This window comes from Ailuropoda melanoleuca, chromosome 13 (genome assembly GCF_002007445.2).
Source record: "Ailuropoda melanoleuca isolate Jingjing chromosome 13, ASM200744v2, whole genome shotgun sequence".
Taxonomy (NCBI): domain Eukaryota; kingdom Metazoa; phylum Chordata; class Mammalia; order Carnivora; family Ursidae; genus Ailuropoda; species Ailuropoda melanoleuca.
Genome location: NC_048230.1, coordinates 45,357,648 through 45,377,421, shown reverse-complemented (window position 1 = coordinate 45,377,421; position 19,774 = coordinate 45,357,648). Strand labels below are relative to the sequence as shown.

Here is a 19,774-nt window from a genome sequence, read left to right as displayed (position 1 = left end):
CCTCCAGGTACATATCCACCCTGATGCCGGTCACCAGAGGAAATCTCAGCGGTCAGACGCCTGGAACAGCACAACAGCCAGAAAGCAAGGTACAATGCCTGGGGGAGGGGCCAGGATCACACTCCCTGCTCCGCCCCAGCGCAACCCCATGTCCAGCTGCGGGTTTCCAGGCCCCCTGCCCTGAGTGCAGCCTGCTCCTACTGACCGCCCAGCTCACCCCCTGCTAGAGCCCTTGGACACAGACCTCAGAGCCGGCTGACGGCCCGGAGCCTGCCCGGAGTCACCTGCTGGAACTTTTCCACAAGGGTTCTGCCCACAGGAAGTTCTGGGCACATTTCCATCAGCACAGGTGGGCTGCCCGAATGCCGTCCTACCTAGTGGACACAGGCCGGGCAGGCTCAGGCCCCAGGATCCCATCTGAGAGGCCTGCCTTCTGATGGCCACCCAGGTTCCTCTGGTGCCAGTCCTGTTGACCCCCCCCCCCGTGAGGTCAGGCCTAGCCCCCCGTGCCCCTCTCACCACATTATTGGTCTCCGGCTTCTGCGTGTCCTAGAGCTGTGCCAGACATCCTGTGGCTTTGTTGTGAAGCTAGCCTCTCCTGGCCAAGGTGCGTGTGCCCATGGCGTCCAGCCCAGGCGAGCGTCCCGGGCACCCCAGGCAGAGTTCAGCACCCATTGCAACTTGGCACTTAGAGTGGGCTTTGCAGGACACATGTGGGGCAGTGGGTCCTAAGGTGAGGTGTGCTTCCTGTGCTGGCCCCTCCTCGGTGTGGCTGGTGGCCCAGCCCCGCCTGCCCATGTTCCAGGCCCAGCCCCCAGCCCCGGCAGCACACCCCTTCCAAACTTAACAGCTGCAGTCCCTCCTGGAGCCACCCCCTTCCACAGGAAAAGCAGGGCTGGGAATATGGGCAAGGCCAGCACCAAGTAGGGAGGGTCACGGTGTGACTTTGGCGGGTCACCTGGCCTCTCAGAACAGGAAGCAGCTTCCGTGAGAGGCAGGGAGGCCAGTGCACCCTTCGCACATTGTTTGTGAGGTCACGGGAAGTGGTTCATGCCAGCACCCGAGGCCTCCCCCACGTCTGCATGCTCTCCCCGTGGGACACTGATACAGGCGGGGTGTGCAGGTAGGAGGGCAAGCGGGGCGTGGTGTCCCCTGTGTTCTGTGTACCTCGGAGAGCACGTGAATTCTCAGAAATAGCCGCTCCCTGGGTTGGGCATTTGTAGGAAGTTGGTTTGTTGCTGACCTTCCCTAGAAGCTAGGATATAAGTGAGTGTGGGGAGGGCCGGCCCTGACCCCCGGGCCTTGCGTGGAGAAGGGACAGCTCCCAGCCCCCACAGCCCTCTCTGTCACAGGGCTGATCCCGACCCGAAGGTGGAAAAGGCTTTTTGGCCCCAGAAAGTGGTTTGTTCTTTCCTGGTAACATCCCTGCTGACCATGAGCTGGCCTGGACTGCAGACCCCTATTTAAAGTCGTTATGCATGTCCTGTTGTCGTGTCCTAAGCTTCCAGAGCCAGCAGCCTCCCTGTGAACCTTGCTGATTGTGACGTCTCTGCTGGCACCTGCCTCGGGGGGAACGTGGGCTCCTGCTGTCTCTTTTGTGAGCAGAGGTTGGACTCTGCCTCCTTCGCATTATGCCCTTTGGCCGGGGGCCCGTGATGGCAGTCGCCATGCCTGCTCTTTGTGCCCTCGGCCACGTGTCAGTCTCGGTGCAAGTCTGGGTTGGGGTTGGCTGTCCTTCCTGAAGATGACCCCAGTGTCTGCCCCTGGGGGCCCACTCTGGATCTGCTTACACTCCCAGGACGCCTGAGGGAGGAAGGAGGGCCCCAGCCCAGGTACTCAGCTCAGGGCTCAAGCAGGCCCCCCTTGCTCAGACTTGGGCACGTGGGGTGCAGGGCCCGGCAGCCGCCTGTGGCGGGCTGCCCCTCTGGCGGGCCTGCGTTGTCCAGCCCCGCCTCACACTCGTCCCCTAGGGAAGGTGCTCAGCTACTGGTGCTTCAGTCCCGGCCGCAGCATGCGGGAGCTGGTCCGCCAGGGCGTCCACACCATCATCCTTACCAGCGGCACGCTGGCCCCCCTGGCCTCCTTTGCCCTGGAGATGCAGATGTAAGGGCTGCCCTGTGCCCTGTGGAGGTGGGGGTCCTGGGCCAGCCCTGGCTTGAGTCTTGGGGTTCAGGACCTCACAGGGGCTGCCCTGCCGCCCTCAGCCCTTTCCCTGTCTGCCTGGAGAACCCACACGTCATCGACAGACAGCAGATGTGGGTGGGGATCGTCCCCAAAGGCCCGGATGGAGCCCAGCTGAGCTCTGCCTTTGACAAACGGTAGGGGGCCTGGTGGATGAGGAGGTGGGCCGGCCAGCGGTGTGCCACGTGCCAGGACCCTTGTGACCGTGGGCTTTTGGCTTTGTGCAGGTTTTCTGATGCATGCTTGTCCTCCCTGGGTAAGGCGCTAGGTGAGTGCCCGTGGGAAGCCCTGAGCTCTGTCCTGGGCTCCCACCCCATTCCCAGGTATCCGGGGCTCCCTGCCGTGCCTGCTCTCCCTGGTGGGAACATTGGCTGCCTCTGTGAACACCCCCTCCTGCTGAGCACAGCCACGGCCCTTCCAGGCAACATCGCCCGCGTGGTCCCCCATGGGCTCCTGGTCTTCTTCCCTTCCTACCCCGTCATGGAGAAAAGCCTGGAGTTCTGGCGGGTGCGTCCCCCCTCCGTGTGTCCTGGGGTAGGAGGGGAGCCCCAAGCCGCCAAGGGTCTGGTGGAGCCAGGGCACATGCCTTGGTCTGAGATCTGACAGGCGTGACAGGCGTCCCCTTCCCCATCTCCTCTCACAGGCCCACGATTTTGCCAGGAAGCTGGAGGCCCTGAAGCCCGTGTTTGTGGAGCCGAGGAGCAAAGGTGGCTTCTCAGAGGTCTGAGCTCTTGGGGCTACACTGCCCCTTGCGGCTGCCCCCAGCTGGCCACTGTCCCTGACCAGGGGCTCTGGCCAGCTCCAGGCTCACGCAGACCTGACCTGTTACCTCTCAGGAATTTTGGGCATGGGAACGGTGGCACTAGGCCCTTGTGTCTGAGGGGCCGACATCGAAGCAAGGCTCCCCCTTCCTCTGCTCCCTGGCCCTGGGGTCCCCGTGCTTTCTGGGAAACACTGAGCAGGCTCTGGGTCAGCCTGGGAGCCCGTGCCCTGAGGAAGTTCCTAGAATCTGCTGGCCCACCTCCCAGCCTTCATCTCGGAGGGTGAGAACCTGGGGCCTTGCTCCCACAGACGGAAGGGTCTGAGCAGTCTCTCCTCCCAGGTGGTGGATGCCTACTATACACGAGCTGCCTCCCCTGGGTCCAGCGGGGCCGTTTTCCTGGCCGTGTGCCGGGGGAAGGTAAGGCTACCAAGGGTCTGGGTCCCACACTCACCGGCCCCTGTCTGGTGGACTGTGTTGGGGCGAAGCTCGCAGCTTGTGACCCGGGGGCTGCGACACGGTGGGATGGGCCAGTCCGACCCCCTCAAGTCCAGCAAGCACGCATCAGGGGGGCGTAGCCCTACCGTCCCTCTCTGGGCAGTCATCCGACAAACAGTGGGTCTAGGCACTGGGCGTGAGCACCCCCTTGGGCTGCCGGTGGGAAGGACGGCGGGGGTTTTGTGAATGTGAGAGGCCCTGAGGGCTGTGAATCCCACATACCGCTGTGCCAAGGGAGGGAAGTTTCCCTCTCCCCACCCATATGTGGATGCCTGTGCCTCTGAGGGTCTGGGCATAGGCAGACGGAGGAAAAGTGTGCCCACTGCCCCCCAGGCCAGCGAGGGCCTAGACTTCGCGGACATGAACGGCCGAGGTGTGATCGTCACAGGCCTGCCATACCCCCCACGCATGGACCCCCGGGTTGTGCTCAAGATGCAGTTCTTAGACGAGTTGAAGGGCCGTGGTGGGCCCGGAGGCCAGGTGAGGGGCCACAGGCTTGTGTGGGGTTGGGTAGGAAGGGCTGGAGCCCCCGTGACCAAGCCCTTTCCCCCCGCAACAGGTCCTCTCTGGGCACGAGTGGTACCGGCAGCAGGCGTCCAGGGCTGTGAACCAGGCCATCGGGCGGGTGATCCGGCATCGCCATGACTACGGGGCCATCTTCCTCTGTGACCATAGGTGTGGCTCTCCTCGGCTCGCACAAAACCCCTGCCCTGCAGCGTCTCGGGCACCAGCTGGGCACTGGTCCTTCCCTCAGCGTGTCTGGGCCTGGGCTGTGGGGTGGGTGGAGCTCTCAAGCTGACAGCCACCCCCTGCCAGGTTCGCCCATGCGGACGCCAGGGCCCAGCTGCCCTCCTGGGTGCGCCCCCACGTCAAGGTGTATGACAGCTTCGGCCACGTCATTCGGGATGTGGCCCAGTTCTTCCGTGTTGCTCAGAAAACTGTGAGTTCCTAATGCCCAGCTGGTGACACCCTCACGCCCTATCCAGGGAAAGGGTCTCTGCAGGGTCCCCAACCCTCCTGTGACTGTGCAGATGCCCGTGCCAGCCCCCCTGGTTGCTGCCCCAAGTGTGGGTGAGGGAGAAGGTACCGTCACGGTGGCCGTGTCGCTTGGTCCCCTCTCCACCAGGAAAGCCAAGAGTCTGGACGTGCATGTCCCCAGCCTGAGGCGGAGACCCGCGGGTACGTGTGCCTGGGTGTCACGGCTGGTGGGGCGCCCCACAGGGCAGGGCCTGGTCCAATGACCAGAGTGCCTGGCTGAGCCCGAGTGTTGCTGGGGTGGGGGGGGAACCTGACTTGCCCTGGCCCCGCCCACCACCACCCTGCCCCCCGCCCTTTGCTGTGGGCTCTGCTGCTGACACCTGTGCTCCACCAGGGTCGCCTGCCGCCAGGGACGCCGAGAGCACCCTGTGTGTGGAGTACGAGCAGGAGCTTGGCCTCACCCACCGGAGGCCTGTGGGACTGCTGGCCGCCCTAGAGCACAGCGAGCAGCCGGCTGGAGGACCTGGGGGCAGGGCCCCCCCTGGGGAGGAGGTGCGGGGGGCCCCAGAGACACACAGGGCCCCCAGACTCTGCCACCTGGTCGCGATCTGTGCCCGTCCTGCGCCAGGCCCTCAGCTGGGGCTCCCCCTACGCGCCCCTGTGGGCTCTTTGGGGATTGACATGGGCCAGCCAGTGTCCAGCTCGTGCTGCACCAGGGGCCGGCCCTTTCTGGGATCCCGAGCTGCGGGGGGCCCAGCTCCTCACCTGGAGCCTTTGCGCTGAAGCCCTTAGCTCCGGCCACCCTGCTTGCCGCTGGGTGCGTCCCCACTGCTCTCTGTCCTGCTCACGGGGCCCTGGGGTGAGCCCCGCCGCACAGCAAGCGGTAGCCCCTCACCCTTGCCATCCACGCCCTGCACTCACTGTGAGCTACGAGGGAGGGCAGTGGTGCCGACTCAGGAGGGGGCCCTTCTCCCCAGCTGTGGGCCCCAGAAGTGTCACGGGGTTTGGGGGCTCTGAGGACACGGCCAGGACCACAGCGTGTCACCCTCAGGCACAAGACCTCTGCACCGTGTCCCTGCCACATGAGAAGAGGCCTGCCCCGGAGCAGCGAGCGGGACGGAAGAAGATCAAGGTGGTCGGTGGCCGCCAGGTTCGTGAACCATCCACGCACACGTGGACAGAGGGGCAGGAGCCGCAGGCTGCGGGTCTCCCGGTGCCGGCCAGGGAGTCTATGCCAGGGCCTCCTTGCTGCCTTCCTGGGGGCACAGTGTGGCCCCGTGCCCTCCGCTGTCCGAGGCCTGCGCCACCCCCACCTTTGTTTGGCGGAACATTTAAATGAGCATCTTTTCAGCCTCATCTCTTTGTGGCTGAGCCCGTTCTGACAGCTCCCAGGACCTCCTTCTGCATGCTGGGCGTGGGCTGCCTGGTCAGGGCCCTGGCCTGCGCGGCTTCCACATCTGTTGTCCATGGTCACTTTTTGCTTTGAGAGCGTTGCAGGGCCCTGTGGAGCTCGCAGCAGCATAGCCGCCTGCTCCCCGGCCGCGTAGCACTGCCCTGGCCTCCTTCCTGTTCCCCGGGCCCCACAGCGTTTCCCCAGCCTGGGGCAGCTCCTCCATGCTTTTGAGCCCCGCGCACTTGGGGTCAGCTTTGGGCCTCCGTTTAGTTTTGCTCTTCCGGAAGAGCACTTTGTGGGTGGTACGACAGGTCCGGCCGGACAGAAGTAACCCCGGCCCTTAGGCAGGTCCGGGGTGGGGCCTGCAGGCCGTCTGGCTTCCCTAGCCAGCGCTCACGTGTGGATGCTGACGTGCCCGGCTGTGGGGAGGCTCTGCTCCCCAGCCAGCCTCAGGGGAAAGTGTTGCATGGCTGCTGAGTTAGTCGGAGCCAGGAAAGCTCTGGAAAGCCCCACGAACCACTTGTCTTTGTCCATGTCCCTCGGCTTCTGGGAAGAACTGGGTGGGGCCGGGGGACTGCTGCTTTCGGGAAGTGGGCAGGGAGCCAGGGGCCTTGGCGTCGGGCCAAGCTGGACGGAGAGCGGGGAGCCTGGATCCCTCCTGTCTGCTTCCTGGGCTTCCTTGCAGAGGGTCCATGTCAGGGCCTGAGACGTGCAGCCCAGAGGAGGCGCAGGGATGTCAAGAAGTACCCTTTCCTGTGGGCCGTCTGCCGCGTGGGCACAGGGGACTTGGCGGAGGAGCGGGAGCCCCCAGCCGGGGCGGCAGAGCTGCACGTGGCCTGTGCTGCTCCCAGAGGGGCACGGCTGTTTCAAACGGGAGCTGCCGCCATGCCCGCCCGCCCGCCCTCCCAGCCCAGCCAGACCCGGGGCCTAGGACAGCCCTCCCAGCAGTTACCCTCTGCAGTAGCGGCGGCCCCTCGGGGAAACGCAGTGGCCCGGCTGACGGGGCGCCTGGTCCTGTGTCCAGCAGGAGGGGCTGGCTGCCGGTACGCAGGCAGGCAGGGCCAAGCTGTTCATGGCGGCCGTGAAGCAGGCGCTGAGCCAGGCCAGCTTCGACACCTTCACCAGGGCCCTGCAGGACTACAAGGGCTCCGACGACGTGGAGGCTTTGCTGGCCCGCCTCGGCCCACTCTTCGTGGAGGACCCCAAGAAGCACAGCCTGCTCCAAGGTGCCCTGGCCTGCCACGGTCACCCATCCCCGGGGGCAGTGCTGCGGCCGTTGGGGGGTGGACGCCAGGGTCCACGGGTGTTCCTGTCCCCTAGAGAAGGTGGGGGTGGGTGGCCCGTGATCCCGGAACCCCCAGCTCAGCACGGTGGCCGCACGGTGCACCCCACAGGCTTCTACCAGTTCGTGCGGCCGCACCACAAGCAGCGCTTTGAGGAAGTCTGCCTCCAGCGGACGGGCCGCGGCTGTGGCTACCGGCCCGAGCACAGCCTTCCTCAGAGGCGGTGGGCACCGGCAGCCCCGGGCCCCAGCGGTGAGCAGGGCCCTCACCCCCCTCCCCCCGAGAGCAGGGCAGCCCTTGCTCCTGCATGGGACTGTTCGTGCTGGGCAACTGCATGTGTGCGTCCCGGGAGCGTGCACGCCCCAGGCCCCCCGCGAGTCGCACAAGCATGGTGGGCCCTGCACCTCCAGAGCATGGGAGCTTCTGGCCCCATTCAGTAACCGACCCCTGAGCAGAGACTTCCCAAGGACAAGTGTCATGGGGACCTGACGTTGGAAGACTCCTTGGCCCCCAGGAGGGTACCTCCCAGCCTTAGAGTCTCCTTCTGGGTTTGGTGTCCACTGGGGAGAGTCTGTGCCGGCCCCTGGGTCCCCCTGCTTGTGGTCTGGGGGGGGGTTTGTGGGGTCTCAGTCTCCCCTTGGACAGACCGGCCTTCTGTCCGGGGCACGCCAGACCCTTAGGGACCAGCTGGGTAGCTCCTTGTGTGTCTATGTGCTTTCAGGAGGGAAGGAGTGTGACTCAAAGCTGACCCTGTCCCAGGGTGCAGCCCGGCAGCTGGACCCCGGACAGCACCTGAACCAAGGCGGGCCCCACCTGGTCTCCAGGCCAGCCCCTGCAGGTGCCAGTCCCTGAACCAGAAGCAGAGCTGAAGACCCCTGGCAGGGAGGAGTCTCCCTGGGGTGGGGGGCGTGTTCTCGTTCTGCACCCCCAGAGGGAGGGAGGCGGCTGGTGTGAGGGGGTCCCCAGGGTGCCCGTGGTGCTGTCTGGGCCGCCAGACCCCTGGCATGGTCCAAGGCCCGTTACCTCCTCAGCAGGGGACCCCAGCAGCTGTCCAGACGAGGGGTCTAGAGCCCCCGGGACAGAGAAGCAAGGCCAGCCTGCTGTGCGCGCCTACTTGGCGGATGTCCGAAAGGCCCTGGGGCCCGCAGGCTGCAGCCAGCTCCTGGCGGCGCTGACCACCTACAAACAGGACGACGACTTCGAGAAGGTGGTGGCCGTGGTGGCCGCGCTCACAACCTCAAGGCCTGAAGACTTGGCCCTGCTGCAGAGCAAGTGGCGGTGGAGGGGGCTGGGGCTGGGGAAAAAAAAAAAGGGGGGCTGGGGGCGGGGCTGAGCCTGACCCTCTCCCCACAGGGTTTGGCATGTTCTTGAGACCCCACCACAAGCGGCGTTTCCGGCAGACGTGCACAGACCTGATGGGCCCGGCTGCCCCAAGCACAGGTACTGGGCCGCCAGGCCCCCAGGAGGGGAGCCCCACCGTGCCTCCCGACCTTGCCCACGGTGCTTCCAGGCCAGGTAAGCCGGTGTCCCCCGAGCCCCACTCAGCCCAGGAGGCTGGGCCGCAGAGAAGCCGCAGCCACCCACCCTTCGGACCGGCTCCTCTGTTTCCAGGCGCCCCCCAGCAAGAGAAACCCGGGAGGACCCAGAGCAAGATCTCGGCCTTCCTTACACGGAGGCAGGCTGGGGATGTGGGGGCTCCCAGCCAGCCCCCCAGCGCCCCCCGCAGGCATGCCCCGTCCGAGTGGGGTAGGTCTCATGGGAGGGGCCGCAGGGAATGTTGGCCATGGGGGCGGAGGAGCTGCCGCGTGCTCACGGCGGCCCCCTTGCCGCAGGCCTGGCGTGCCCTGGCTGCGGGGCAGAGGACACCGTCCCCTTCCGGTGCCCCTCCTGCGACTTCCACCGCTGCCAGGCCTGCTGGCGCCAGCTCCTCCAGGTTGGCAGCTGTCCCCCACCTGGCGGGCCGGGAGGGGCAGCGGGCAGCGGCGCCTGTGCAGCGCTCCGTGTCTCCACAGGCGTCTAGGTCGTGCCCGGCCTGCCACGGCCCCGCCAGGAGGCAGAGCATCACGCAGGTCTTCTGGCCAGAGCCCCAGTGAGAGTGGAGACCCTGGGGCAGGCTGACGCCGCGTGGACACCTGGGCCCGCCTGGACGCCCTGAAGCCACCTTGGGGCCTGGGGTGGGCCGGCTCCCTTCCCTCGGCTGCTGGCTTGTGGGGGGGGGCGTCTGGAGCTTCGCGCCGAGCCCGGAGCCCCGGACTGGAAGGGGGGGAGCCCTCTGCGCCCTCCTCTGCGGGACCCGCGTGTGGGCAGTGGACCTGCTTTTAATCAGGTGACCGGCTGTCTAATAAAGTTGCTGACACTATCGGTGCTTGGCGGAGGGCTCTGGGAAGGAAGAGTGGGCGTCTGAGTGGGGTCCCCCTCCCATCCTGTCCACGTAAGGGCATGCTGAGTGCTTTGTCCGCACAGCAGTTGGGAAGACGTGTGACACCAGAGAGGAGTGGAGTCTGGGACATCCCCACGTCCACCGCAGCCGCTGGACCTGGTGCGGGGGCGCGCCCTCACAGGCCCCATCCCTGGACTCTGTTCCCAAGCAGGCTGGCGCCAGGCTGGGGGGAGAGGGGGCTTCCTGGCGGGGGAGGGGCCACGGGGTGGTGACGCTGCTGAAAACCGGGTCAAAGCATGGTCCCCTGGAGGTCGTGAGCCCTCCCCCAGGGGCGTGGCAAGGCCAGCCCATATAGGCCCGCACGGCAGCCCGAGTCAGAGNCAGGAGGCTGGGCCGCAGAGAAGCCGCAGCCACCCACCCTTCGGACCGGCTCCTCTGTTTCCAGGCGCCCCCCAGCAAGAGAAACCCGGGAGGACCCAGAGCAAGATCTCGGCCTTCCTTACACGGAGGCAGGCTGGGGATGTGGGGGCTCCCAGCCAGCCCCCCAGCGCCCCCCGCAGGCATGCCCCGTCCGAGTGGGGTAGGTCTCATGGGAGGGGCCGCAGGGAATGTTGGCCATGGGGGCGGAGGAGCTGCCGCGTGCTCACGGCGGCCCCCTTGCCGCAGGCCTGGCGTGCCCTGGCTGCGGGGCAGAGGACACCGTCCCCTTCCGGTGCCCCTCCTGCGACTTCCACCGCTGCCAGGCCTGCTGGCGCCAGCTCCTCCAGGTTGGCAGCTGTCCCCCACCTGGCGGGCCGGGAGGGGCAGCGGGCAGCGGCGCCTGTGCAGCGCTCCGTGTCTCCACAGGCGTCTAGGTCGTGCCCGGCCTGCCACGGCCCCGCCAGGAGGCAGAGCATCACGCAGGTCTTCTGGCCAGAGCCCCAGTGAGAGTGGAGACCCTGGGGCAGGCTGACGCCGCGTGGACACCTGGGCCCGCCTGGACGCCCTGAAGCCACCTTGGGGCCTGGGGTGGGCCGGCTCCCTTCCCTCGGCTGCTGGCTTGTGGGGGGGGGCGTCTGGAGCTTCGCGCCGAGCCCGGAGCCCCGGACTGGAAGGGGGGGAGCCCTCTGCGCCCTCCTCTGCGGGACCCGCGTGTGGGCAGTGGACCTGCTTTTAATCAGGTGACCGGCTGTCTAATAAAGTTGCTGACACTATCGGTGCTTGGCGGAGGGCTCTGGGAAGGAAGAGTGGGCGTCTGAGTGGGGTCCCCCTCCCATCCTGTCCACGTAAGGGCATGCTGAGTGCTTTGTCCGCACAGCAGTTGGGAAGACGTGTGACACCAGAGAGGAGTGGAGTCTGGGACATCCCCACGTCCACCGCAGCCGCTGGACCTGGTGCGGGGGCGCGCCCTCACAGGCCCCATCCCTGGACTCTGTTCCCAAGCAGGCTGGCGCCAGGCTGGGGGGAGAGGGGGCTTCCTGGCGGGGGAGGGGCCACGGGGTGGTGACGCTGCTGAAAACCGGGTCAAAGCATGGTCCCCTGGAGGTCGTGAGCCCTCCCCCAGGGGCGTGGCAAGGCCAGCCCATATAGGCCCGCACGGCAGCCCGAGTCAGAGTGTGGGGTGGCAGCGGCTAGGGTGGTGCTGCCGGTGCCTGGGCGCGTCGTCCTGGTGTCCCCGCTGCTGGGCACGGTGGAGGCCGAGCGGCTGCCCCAGCGAGGGCCATGTGGACACTGGAGAGGCGGGGCCCACCGCCCCTGACCCCACCGTGGGCGCTGCCCACCCTGCTGCTAGCTCTTGCGGCACACACAGCCGCCGCGGCGGGGACGGCGGGCGCGCTCACCTACCCATGGCGGGACGCGGAGACTCGGGAATGGCTGGTGTGCAACCAGTGCCCCCCAGGCACCTTCGTGCAGCGGCCGTGCCGCCGGGACACCCCCACAACGTGCGGTGCGTGCCCCCCTCGTCACTACACCCAGTTCTGGAACTACCTGGAACGCTGCCGCTACTGCAACGTCATCTGCGGGGAGCGCGAAGAGGAGGCGCGGCCCTGCGAGGCCACCCACAACCGGGCCTGCCGCTGCCGCCCCGGCTTCTTCGCACACGCTGGCTTCTGCCTGGAGCACGCGCCTTGCCCGCCTGGTACCGGCGTGGCTGTCCCTGGTGGGCACCGGGGCCTGCAGTGGGCAGCAGCGGTCCGGGCGGGCAGCAGGGTTGGTGGGGCCAACGTCAGCCACCACGGAGGACAGCACCCCAGGTCCCCCTGACCCCTTCCTCCCCATCTCGTCCCCAGGCACCCCGAGCCAGAACACGCAGTGCCAGCCATGTCCCCCTGGCACCTTCTCAGCCAGCAGCTCCAGCTCAGAGAAGTGCCAGCCCCACCGCAACTGCACGGCCCTGGGCCTCAGCCTCAACGTGCCAGGCTCCTCCTTCCACGATGCCCTGTGCACCAGCTGCACCAGCTTCCCGCTCAGCACCATGGCGCCAGGGGGGCCAGGTGAGTAGGGGGAAGGGGACGGGGACTGGGGTGGGCCAGGTGAGTCCGATGAGGTCAGCCTGAATCCAGCCCTGGAGCATGCAGCGTTCAGCTGGCCTCTGGGCAGGGCCTCCCGCTCACCTGGGCGCCCTTGGGTGGTGCCAGTGAACAGTCCATGCAGAGGGCTTCATTGCTGGCAGGTGATGCTCTCCTCCCCACGCCCCTGGGGCTCACGCTAAGTCCCAGGGAGTTTAAACTGCCTCCTGGAGGTCCCACAGCAGTGACGTGGCAACTCAGCCCTGGACCCACTCATGGGCACACGGAGGCCTCTGCCACTGCCTCCTGACCCTCCCACAGGGGCTGAGGAGTGTGAGCGCGCCGTCATCGACTTCGTGGCTTTCCAGGACATGTCCTCCAAGAGGCTCCTGCGGCTGTGGCAGGTGCTGGCGGGCCCGGAGGCCCAGGGTCTGGTGACGCCGAGGGAGGGCCGCGCAGACCTCCAGCTGAAGCTGTGGCAGCGGCTCACGGACCTCCGAGACGCACAGGCCGGGGCGCTGATGGCGCAGCTGCTGCGGGCACTGAGAGAGGCCAGGCTGCCTGGGCTGGAGCGCAGCGTCCGCACACGTTTCTGGGCGCACTGAGCACCCTGCCCCCTATTTATTCTGCTCCCAAGCTTTGGCCCCACGTGGATGTCACCCCCCCCCCGCCACGGCACCACAGTAACCTCAACTGACCGACTAGGCTCCTGTTGCGCTAACAGTTTATTTTTTATAAAGCCGTTTTGTACAATGGGTGTGAAACTGTCTACAGAGTGCATGGCAGGCACATCTGGTGGGGACACCGCCCCGGGTGGGCTCTCAAGCTCCCCATGCTTCCTCTGGCTGCTGGTCACCCCCCGTGGGACACACCCTCGACAGGAGGGCTTGTTAGATGGCCAGCGGGTAGCAGGTGTGTCCCTTCCAGTTGGGGGCCCCGTGGAGGTCCCCGAGGCTGGCTCCATGACCCCCTAGGTCACGCTCTGTGGCTCTGACAATGTGGGGGGCTCCTGCTGTGCAACAGAACCCAGCTTGGACAGAACAGCAGAAGCCTGTGCCCTGGGCCACCAGGAGACCCTTCCCTCTCACCCTGCCCCTCCATCTGAGCTCCACCCAGTCCCAGCATGCAGGGGATTTCCCAGGAGGGGGACCCGCCAAGGACCTCCCCCAGGCTGGGTGCGTCCCACTCCTTTTCTGGGAAACAAGGCTTTTCCCTTCAGGCAGGCTCAGAGAAGGGCTGGACTACTCCAGAGCAGCCTGGGGGACTCCTGGCCGGCCCAATGGGCTCTAGACCCCATGCCTGACCCCCACGAGGAGCCCATGACTCCCCGTGAGTCACCTCACCTGCAGCTGCGTTCCCCGCCCCCCCCCACCCCGTCTTGACTCAGCCTTCTCAGCAACCCCTCCCAGGCTCCCACCAGAGACTGGATCTCGGACAGGAAACCACCAGGTCCCTAGCTCTGGCTCAGCCATCCCCATGAGCAGGCAGGCAGTGCCCACGAAGGTCACAGCTCGACCCTGGGTGCCTCTGTGTTGTGGTCACTGTGTTGGAGGGGCGATGGACAGCAGCTCAGACCCGTCATTCTAGACACACCGTGGCCAGCAGTCAGTGCCAGCTCCAGCAGGGGCCATGTGGGGAGGGTCCCGAGGACCAGTCTCACCCGGGGAGCCCGTTACCAGGCACAGGCCTGGAAGTGGGTTTCGAAATAGCTTGTCCCCAGACTGAAGAGGGACCCCGCCCCTCTCCCCCAGCTGGGAATGAAGGCCCAGCACAGAACCAACCTGGGCTCCACGGGAACCCAGCCCACCTTCCCAAAGCCCCCACCGTGCACGCCCCACGATGGCAACCGGGTGTCCCAGGTCAGCAACAGACACACGTGGAGAAACTCCCTCCTTCCCCTCCTGCTGGGGATCAAAAGGAGGTGATGTCAGGCCAATGGAAGATCCTCGTGCCCTGTTCTGAAGGCCCAGAACCCCGGGCCCTGCTGCCCCCCAGCAAAGACGGCCAGGTCTCCCTCTCTCAAGAGGACACCAGCCCCCACCCCATCTCCAGGGCCACAGAGGGCAGAGACAGAAGAATCACGACCCCAACAGCCGCCTCCGTGGGAAGCTGCATGGGGCAGCACCAGGGAAGCCTGTTTCCAGACAGGACCCCCCGCAAAAGGCAGGCAGGGCTGCCGGGGCAGCAGCTCCAAAGGGAGACCTCATCCCCAGCAGGGGTCGTGTGGGGGTCCTGCTGCCCCGACTCCCCTCAGCAGAAGCCTTCCGATACCTACGCTTGTATGGACACAGGGAAAAGTTTGTCTTAAAGATAAAACAAAGCAAATGAAGAAACCGAGAGCAAAGCAAACCCAACCCCCAGGACTGGTGGCAGGGAGCCAGCAGGAGCGCTCCTCTGGCACTCAGGGATGAGTCGCGGGCACCACCGGGTGCCAGCCATGCCTACGTGATGTCCCTCTGCCGCGGCGGCCGGTGCACGTTCCGCACGACGCACTTCACCATCCACTCGATGCCCTCGCGCACCCCTTTGCTGTGGAGACAGCAGGCATGAGGGAGGGCCAGCTGCGGCCCCCAGCCCCCGGGCCGAGAGCCCCACTCACCCTGTGAGGGCCGAGCAGGCCTGGGTCAGGCAGTCACGCCTGCCGATCTTCGAGGTGCAGTCGCTGAACGCAGTCTTGATGTCGGGGATTGAGAGGCAAGTCTGGGGGAAGGCGAAGCAGTGAGGAGTGGGGTCCCAGGCACTGCAGGAAACGCCCTGCTCCTAGGGCAGGACGTGGTCTTGGCAGTGAAGGGCTGGGTTCAGGGCTTCTCTGCCTAGAGGAGTCCTGCAATGAGTGGTCTCAGAGAGAGGACAGAGCAGGTGGCATGGATGGTCCACAGGAAGTGAGGGATAGACAGAAGTGATTTCCAATGCCCCTGACCCGAGGGCACACGTGCTACAGAACAGGCCCCATAGCGTCCTCGCCCCCCATGCAGACAGCCACAGAGCAGCCACGGCCCCGCAGAGCCCCCCCACGCAGACTGCCAAGGTGCCCCCCCACCATGCAGACAGCCACAGAGCAGCCACTACTAAGCTGAGGCAATCCCAAGGGCGGCAGACGGGCCAAAGTCAGAGCTGACTCCCACCCTGGGATCCCTTTGCACACAGGGTCTCCCCACCGTGCCTCCAGCCATGCCCACCCTCCTGTGGCGAGAAGGTCCCCTGCAACTTGGGAGGGCTATGTACACCCGGGACATACACGGCTTGGGGTGTCCAGAGCAGGCACCCTATCCCCCACCCCCAGCGATGGGGCACGCTTACTCTGGGGACCACTGTGGGGATGCTGGGATGAGAGGCTCACCTCAACGTCCTGCTTGTTGGCCAGCACCAGGATGGGGACGCCGTCCAGCGCCTCACTTGTGATCATCTTCTCTGGAGTAGGTAGAAAAGTGGCAGTGAGTACCCTTCACCTGCCTACCGAGGCCTGCCCACCTCTCTACAAGTGTGCGTGCTCACTCATGGCCATGGCCCCATCTGCCTGGCGTGGGCCTGACGTCCGGCCAAGGCCAGCTCCAGACACACAGGATGGGCAGACTGCAGCTGACCATTCCCCAGCACCCTCCCAGCCCTAGCCAGGCTGTACCCACCAAACGCTCGCTTGGACTCTGACAGCCTCTCCTCATCCGTGGAATCGATGACATAGATGACGCCGTGACACTCTGCGTAGTACTGGGGAGGGGCAGAAAGGGGGTGCTGGGCCACAAGCACCTGGCCACCCAACTGGAAGGCTCTTCTGGGGTGCCTTCAGGGGGTGGGAGGGAAGGGCAGAGTGGCAATGTAACCCTAATCTGCTTCGGGGGGCCTGCTGACTTGGGCAGGGGGCGGCCACCACCCTCTGTCCACTTCGCGGGTGCTGAGCCCCCAAACTCTGCAGCATCTGCTCCTAAAACCAGCCATGACCACTGGCCTGACAAGTGGCTGGAGAGGAAGGCCAGGACTTGGGAGCTGGAGCCCAAACCAAGCTGATCCCCATGCAGTCCTGGAAGGGGAGGCCACGTGCCGGTGTGGACAGCAAGCCTGGTGGCCATACCACTGATGAGCCACAGAAAGGACACCAAAAGGAGAGGCAGGGCTCAGGACTGGGCCAGCAACATGGAGCTCTGCAGGCTGGACTGGGGCCAGGAGAGCGGTCAGCCCTCGGCATGCATACAGCAACGGTGTCAGAGCCCAGGGCCTGGGGAAGAGTACTGTGCGGACAAAACTGGGCACATGCACCAAGTGGGGAATGTGAGGGGTGGGCTCGTGGAGCATAGGGCATGGGGGACACAGCCACAGACTTGGTGAGCCCGCCGTCTACCCCAGTCAGAAAAGAAGACAGGAAGTGTCCACGTCTGCCGAGCCGACAGCAGCATCTTTGCCCCAGCTGTCAGGGGAGCCCGGAAACCTGGAACATCCACGTATACACGGTGCAACAGCAGGCGGAACGAGCTTATGGCTGGGGAGCTGAAGACCCTGGACAGGCGCAGGTCTGACAGCTCCGGGAAACTCTTGGGGTGTAACCAGGGCATGCTGAAAAATCCCCCCCTCCCCATCTTGTGAGACAAGCTTTTGTATCTGTGCTTGCTGCAGAGAAGGAAGCCCGATGCAGGTGGCCATCCGGGTTCTGCAGGCTGCAAGTCACACACACAGACCTCCCCTGGCCGACACGCTGGGTGATGGGAGGGCTGCAGGCGCTCTAGGCAGCAAGCTGTCTTGCGACTGACAACTAGGACCTGGCCGACCTGACAGCAGAGGTGTCCATGGCGGGAAGAGGTGCCGCATGGGGCTGGCAGCAAGCCCGGGGAGAGGGTCACCTCGCAGCCCCTGCAGTGTGCGACCCAGCCCAGGCAGACGGGTGTCAGGTGAGGGCCCGGCAATGGTGAGAGCAACGGATGCTGGACATCTGGGACTATGCATGAGCAGTACTGAGGTCACATCAGGCTGCCTCGGCCCCAAGGCACCATGATGGCGGCATCACCCACAGCCACGCTCTAGAGATCCTTTGGGTGTGGCCCGCAGGGACAGAGGCCAGAAGTGCCCCCTGTGGCAGGCACAGCAGTCCACTAGTCTCATCTGTGTGGGAAGCTGAGGCCCGAGGCTGGTACAGGAACAGGCCCACAGGCAACAGCCCACAGCCTGGACGGAAGGAGCGCACGTAGGGAAGGCCTGCCAGACGTCTACCTGGGACAAAAGGACGGCAAGCCCAGCACCGTGTCCCGGTACCAGACCGCGCGCGGGGGCCGGGGCCCAGGACGAGGGGAGGGGGCGGGAGCTCTACGTCCCATCCATCCGGTGACCCACGGGGGGCCCCAAAGGGCTGGGAGCATGGTCACCACCAAGGAACCCCTTTACCAAAGACTCAGGAAGGGACCTACTGGGTCACAAATCCCGGCTGCCTGCTGCGGCGTGCTGAACACCGTGGGTTCAGAAGAGACCCCGCCCTGGCAGGGATAACTGGCCCCAAGAGTGGAAGGCAGGGTACCCCTCCACGGCGGACCAGGAAGCTCATGAGGAACCCAGAGGTCAACCGAGAAGTGGGGCTCAGTGATCAGGGGTTCAGACTCTTGTGATGACTCACACCACGGGCAGGAGTGGTAGCTAGAGCAGGGGACACTGCCAGCTGCAAAGCCGCCTCTCCTCCTTCCACTGTCGCCTTAGCAAATAGCCCCGAAGGAGCCACGCCCCAGTCAGAGGTGTGACGCGAGCGGTGGGCCGTGCACCCAGTGAATGAACCTGCTGGCTCCCGCAGGACCTATCTGAACCGACCGAGAGCCTCTTCCCCAAATCACAGCTGCCCAAGGCAGCCCACCGTGGTGACCCACCAGGCCAGAGGGGTCCTGGTCAGCTTGGCCTGACATGGGGCAGCTGCGAGGAGCAATTCTCCTCCAGGGCTCCCTGCTGAGCCAGCCACCTGAGCTGACCCTTCCCCCTGCCCAGTCGCACGTTCTCCCAGCTCCCCTCCCAGGAGCTGGTCCTCAACACACATCCTGCACCCCAATCTCCGTCTTGGCATCTGTTCCTGAGACCCTGCCCTATGACACAATGTCAGAACCTGTTTCATTCCCCATGTGGGTCTTGGTCCAGAAGAGCAGGCCCTGGCTTCACTCTGTCTCGTCCAACTTAAATGGCCATAGAATCTGTTGGTAAACTTGTAGCGACAGGACAGAAGTCAGACCAGAAGACGACACTTCAGAGAGAGACTGGGAAAAGGTGACTGGGTCCCGACTGCTGCAGTCAAACCAGAACTCAAGACGTTGTGCTCAGTTCTAAGCACAGTGACAACTAGTAAGCGTCGGGGTGAGCACGCCTGCACTCCCAGAATCGGGGCGGGCAAGCACACCACCACCACCAGCGCTGGGACAGGCACATCTGTGCCCCCGGTGTTGGGCTGCACGAAATCCACCCTACCAATCCACCAGGAGGGGCTAAGGCAGAGACTAGGTCTGTCCGGCTCACTGCAGGACCACAGGGCCCAGCACCGGCTGAGATGAAGACGCCCCCAGTGTTGGAGTGTGTGGGAGGAAGAGCACCACAGTGGGGTCCCAAAAATACCCCAAACCTACATCAGGGAAGAGGCAGTGGCTATAAGCCTCTGAGGACACCCTGCCCTGATGGGGAAGAGGCCACCACAGAGAACAGATCCTAAGGCAGAACGGACGGAAGGGGCACCAGCCAAGGAGACTCGGGCCCCAGTGACGTAGCTGAGCATCTCGCAGACATTGTTCCTTCCCCACACCTGTTTCTCGACCACTTTTTGTCTTGTTTTGTGGTGATTAGCAGGAAAATGTCTAACTCAAAAGGAACCAAGTGTGTCCTCGCTCTTGCAGGAAGGATGTGGGAGTTGGAATAGGACTGGGGGGAACCCTCAAGAACAAAGCAGGTGAAAAAGCCGCCGACGAGACAGAAACAAAAGGAATCCGCAACCTTCCCGAGGAAGAGGATGAACGGCGGATGGGTGTCACCCGGGGAAAAATGGCATGAGGAACAGGCAGTGCATGGCCAGGGACCCTGTGTGGTGACTCTCTTACCTTGTCCCACAGAGACTGCAGCTCTTCCTGGCCCCCTAAGTCCCAGAACATAAGGCGAGCCTTCCCTACGTCCACAGTGCCGACTGGGGAGAAAAGGGAACGGGTGAAGCCAGGGCCCTGGTCCCTGATACGCCACCTCCCGGCTCCAGGAGAGGGACGAGCCACTCTGGGGTACCCCGACTGCAGGGCCCATGGGAGCTGCTGACCCTCTGCCTGCTGGCATCACAGCCGCCTCAGGGATCAGCCCCACAACCCACAGCCCTAAAGGACCCCCTTACTGTTCAGACCCACGGTGGTAGTGATTTTGGACAGACTCATCCCCTTGTAGTTCTTGTTAAACCGGGTTTTTGACTGTTCCAAAAACGTCTGAGAAGAAAAACAGAAAGACAGATAAGGGCCGGATCTTTCCAAGCCTGTGTCCCAAACATCCCTCCTTGGGTATCTTCTAAGGCAGCTGGTGGGGACTGGCCCTCGGCCTCCAGCAGGGTCCGGTTTCTGTGCAGGCAGTAAACATGCAGCGAGGGGTATGGATCCCGTGGTGGGGGGGGGGGACGAGAAAGAAGCACCAACCGTCTTGCCAGCATTGTCCAGGCCCAGAATGAGGATGCAGTACTCGTCCTTCTGGAACATGTACTTGTACAGGCCGGACAGCAGCGTGTACATCCTGCCCTGCGCGCCCGAAGACACGGGTCATGGGCCGGTTTTGCGCTCACCCCGGCCCCCACCCCAAACTCCTCCCCCGGCCGAACCCCCCTCCCCCCGCATC

General features: G+C 65.0%; 3 protein-coding genes across 18 annotated transcripts in view; 2 read left to right on the top strand and 1 right to left on the bottom strand.

The window, feature by feature from the left end:
• The window catches only part of RTEL1 (regulator of telomere elongation helicase 1), a 31,410-nt gene extending 20,499 nt beyond the window's left edge, over nt 1-10,911 (top strand). The window contains exons 16-37 of one of the 12 annotated variants that reach the window (XR_004619384.1): nt 8-89; nt 1,971-2,103; nt 2,205-2,318; nt 2,409-2,449; nt 2,603-2,688; nt 2,825-2,902; nt 3,284-3,361; nt 3,773-3,919; nt 3,999-4,114; nt 4,256-4,379; nt 4,471-4,618; nt 4,812-4,969; nt 5,469-5,567; nt 6,835-7,036; nt 7,205-7,345; nt 7,815-7,931; nt 8,125-8,361; nt 8,447-8,646; nt 9,861-10,053; nt 10,140-10,240; nt 10,320-10,633; nt 10,774-10,911. Coding sequence is in view for 8 of the 12 variants with exons in the window: in XM_034639820.1 (XP_034495711.1) it covers nt 8-89; nt 1,971-2,103; nt 2,205-2,318; nt 2,409-2,449; nt 2,603-2,688; nt 2,825-2,902; nt 3,284-3,361; nt 3,773-3,919; nt 3,999-4,114; nt 4,256-4,379; nt 4,471-4,618; nt 4,812-4,969; nt 5,469-5,567; nt 6,835-7,036; nt 7,205-7,345; nt 7,815-7,931; nt 8,125-8,361; nt 8,447-8,646; nt 9,861-10,053; nt 10,140-10,240; nt 10,320-10,400 (2,676 nt within the window). In the remaining 4 variants the exon portion in view is untranslated. Of the gene's footprint in view, nt 1-7; nt 90-1,970; nt 2,104-2,204; nt 2,319-2,408; nt 2,450-2,602; nt 2,689-2,824; nt 2,903-3,283; nt 3,362-3,772; nt 3,920-3,998; nt 4,115-4,255; nt 4,380-4,470; nt 4,619-4,811; nt 4,970-5,468; nt 5,568-6,834; nt 7,037-7,204; nt 7,346-7,814; nt 7,932-8,124; nt 8,362-8,446; nt 8,647-8,704; nt 8,840-8,925; nt 9,027-9,105; nt 9,810-9,860; nt 10,054-10,139; nt 10,241-10,319 lie in introns of those variants that run through there. The other 11 variants (XR_004619385.1, XR_004619386.1, XR_004619387.1 and 8 more) reach the window with 11 other exon arrangements.
• A 56-nt stretch (nt 10,912-10,967) lies between these two features.
• TNFRSF6B (TNF receptor superfamily member 6b) lies at nt 10,968-12,719 on the top strand. 2 transcript variants are annotated; one of them, XM_034639831.1, is made up of 3 exons: nt 10,968-11,592; nt 11,744-11,947; nt 12,284-12,719. In XM_034639831.1, the coding sequence occupies exons 1-3, from the start codon at nt 11,175-11,177 to the stop codon at nt 12,565-12,567; spliced, it is 906 nt and encodes a 301-aa protein (XP_034495722.1). In that variant the 5' UTR covers nt 10,968-11,174; the 3' UTR covers nt 12,568-12,719. The 2 variants fall into 2 exon arrangements, with proteins under 2 accessions (XP_034495722.1, XP_002925724.3); XM_002925678.4 differs by having other exon boundaries at nt 10,968-11,613.
• ARFRP1 (ADP ribosylation factor related protein 1) lies at nt 12,675-19,739 on the bottom strand. Of its 4 annotated transcripts, none has more exons than XM_034639832.1 (7): nt 19,579-19,739; nt 19,287-19,374; nt 19,009-19,091; nt 15,589-15,670; nt 15,303-15,373; nt 14,562-14,786; nt 12,675-14,491 (listed from the first exon to the last, which is right to left on the bottom strand). In XM_034639832.1, the coding sequence occupies exons 1-6, from the start codon at nt 19,669-19,671 to the stop codon at nt 14,595-14,597; spliced, it is 609 nt and encodes a 202-aa protein (XP_034495723.1). In that variant the 5' UTR covers nt 19,672-19,739; the 3' UTR covers nt 12,675-14,491; nt 14,562-14,594. The 4 variants fall into 4 exon arrangements, with proteins under 4 accessions (XP_034495723.1, XP_034495724.1, XP_002925737.1 ...); XM_034639833.1 differs by having other exon boundaries at nt 19,296-19,374; XM_002925691.4 differs by having other exon boundaries at nt 14,562-14,662; nt 19,579-19,738.
• Nucleotides 19,740-19,774: the final 35 nt, after the last annotated feature.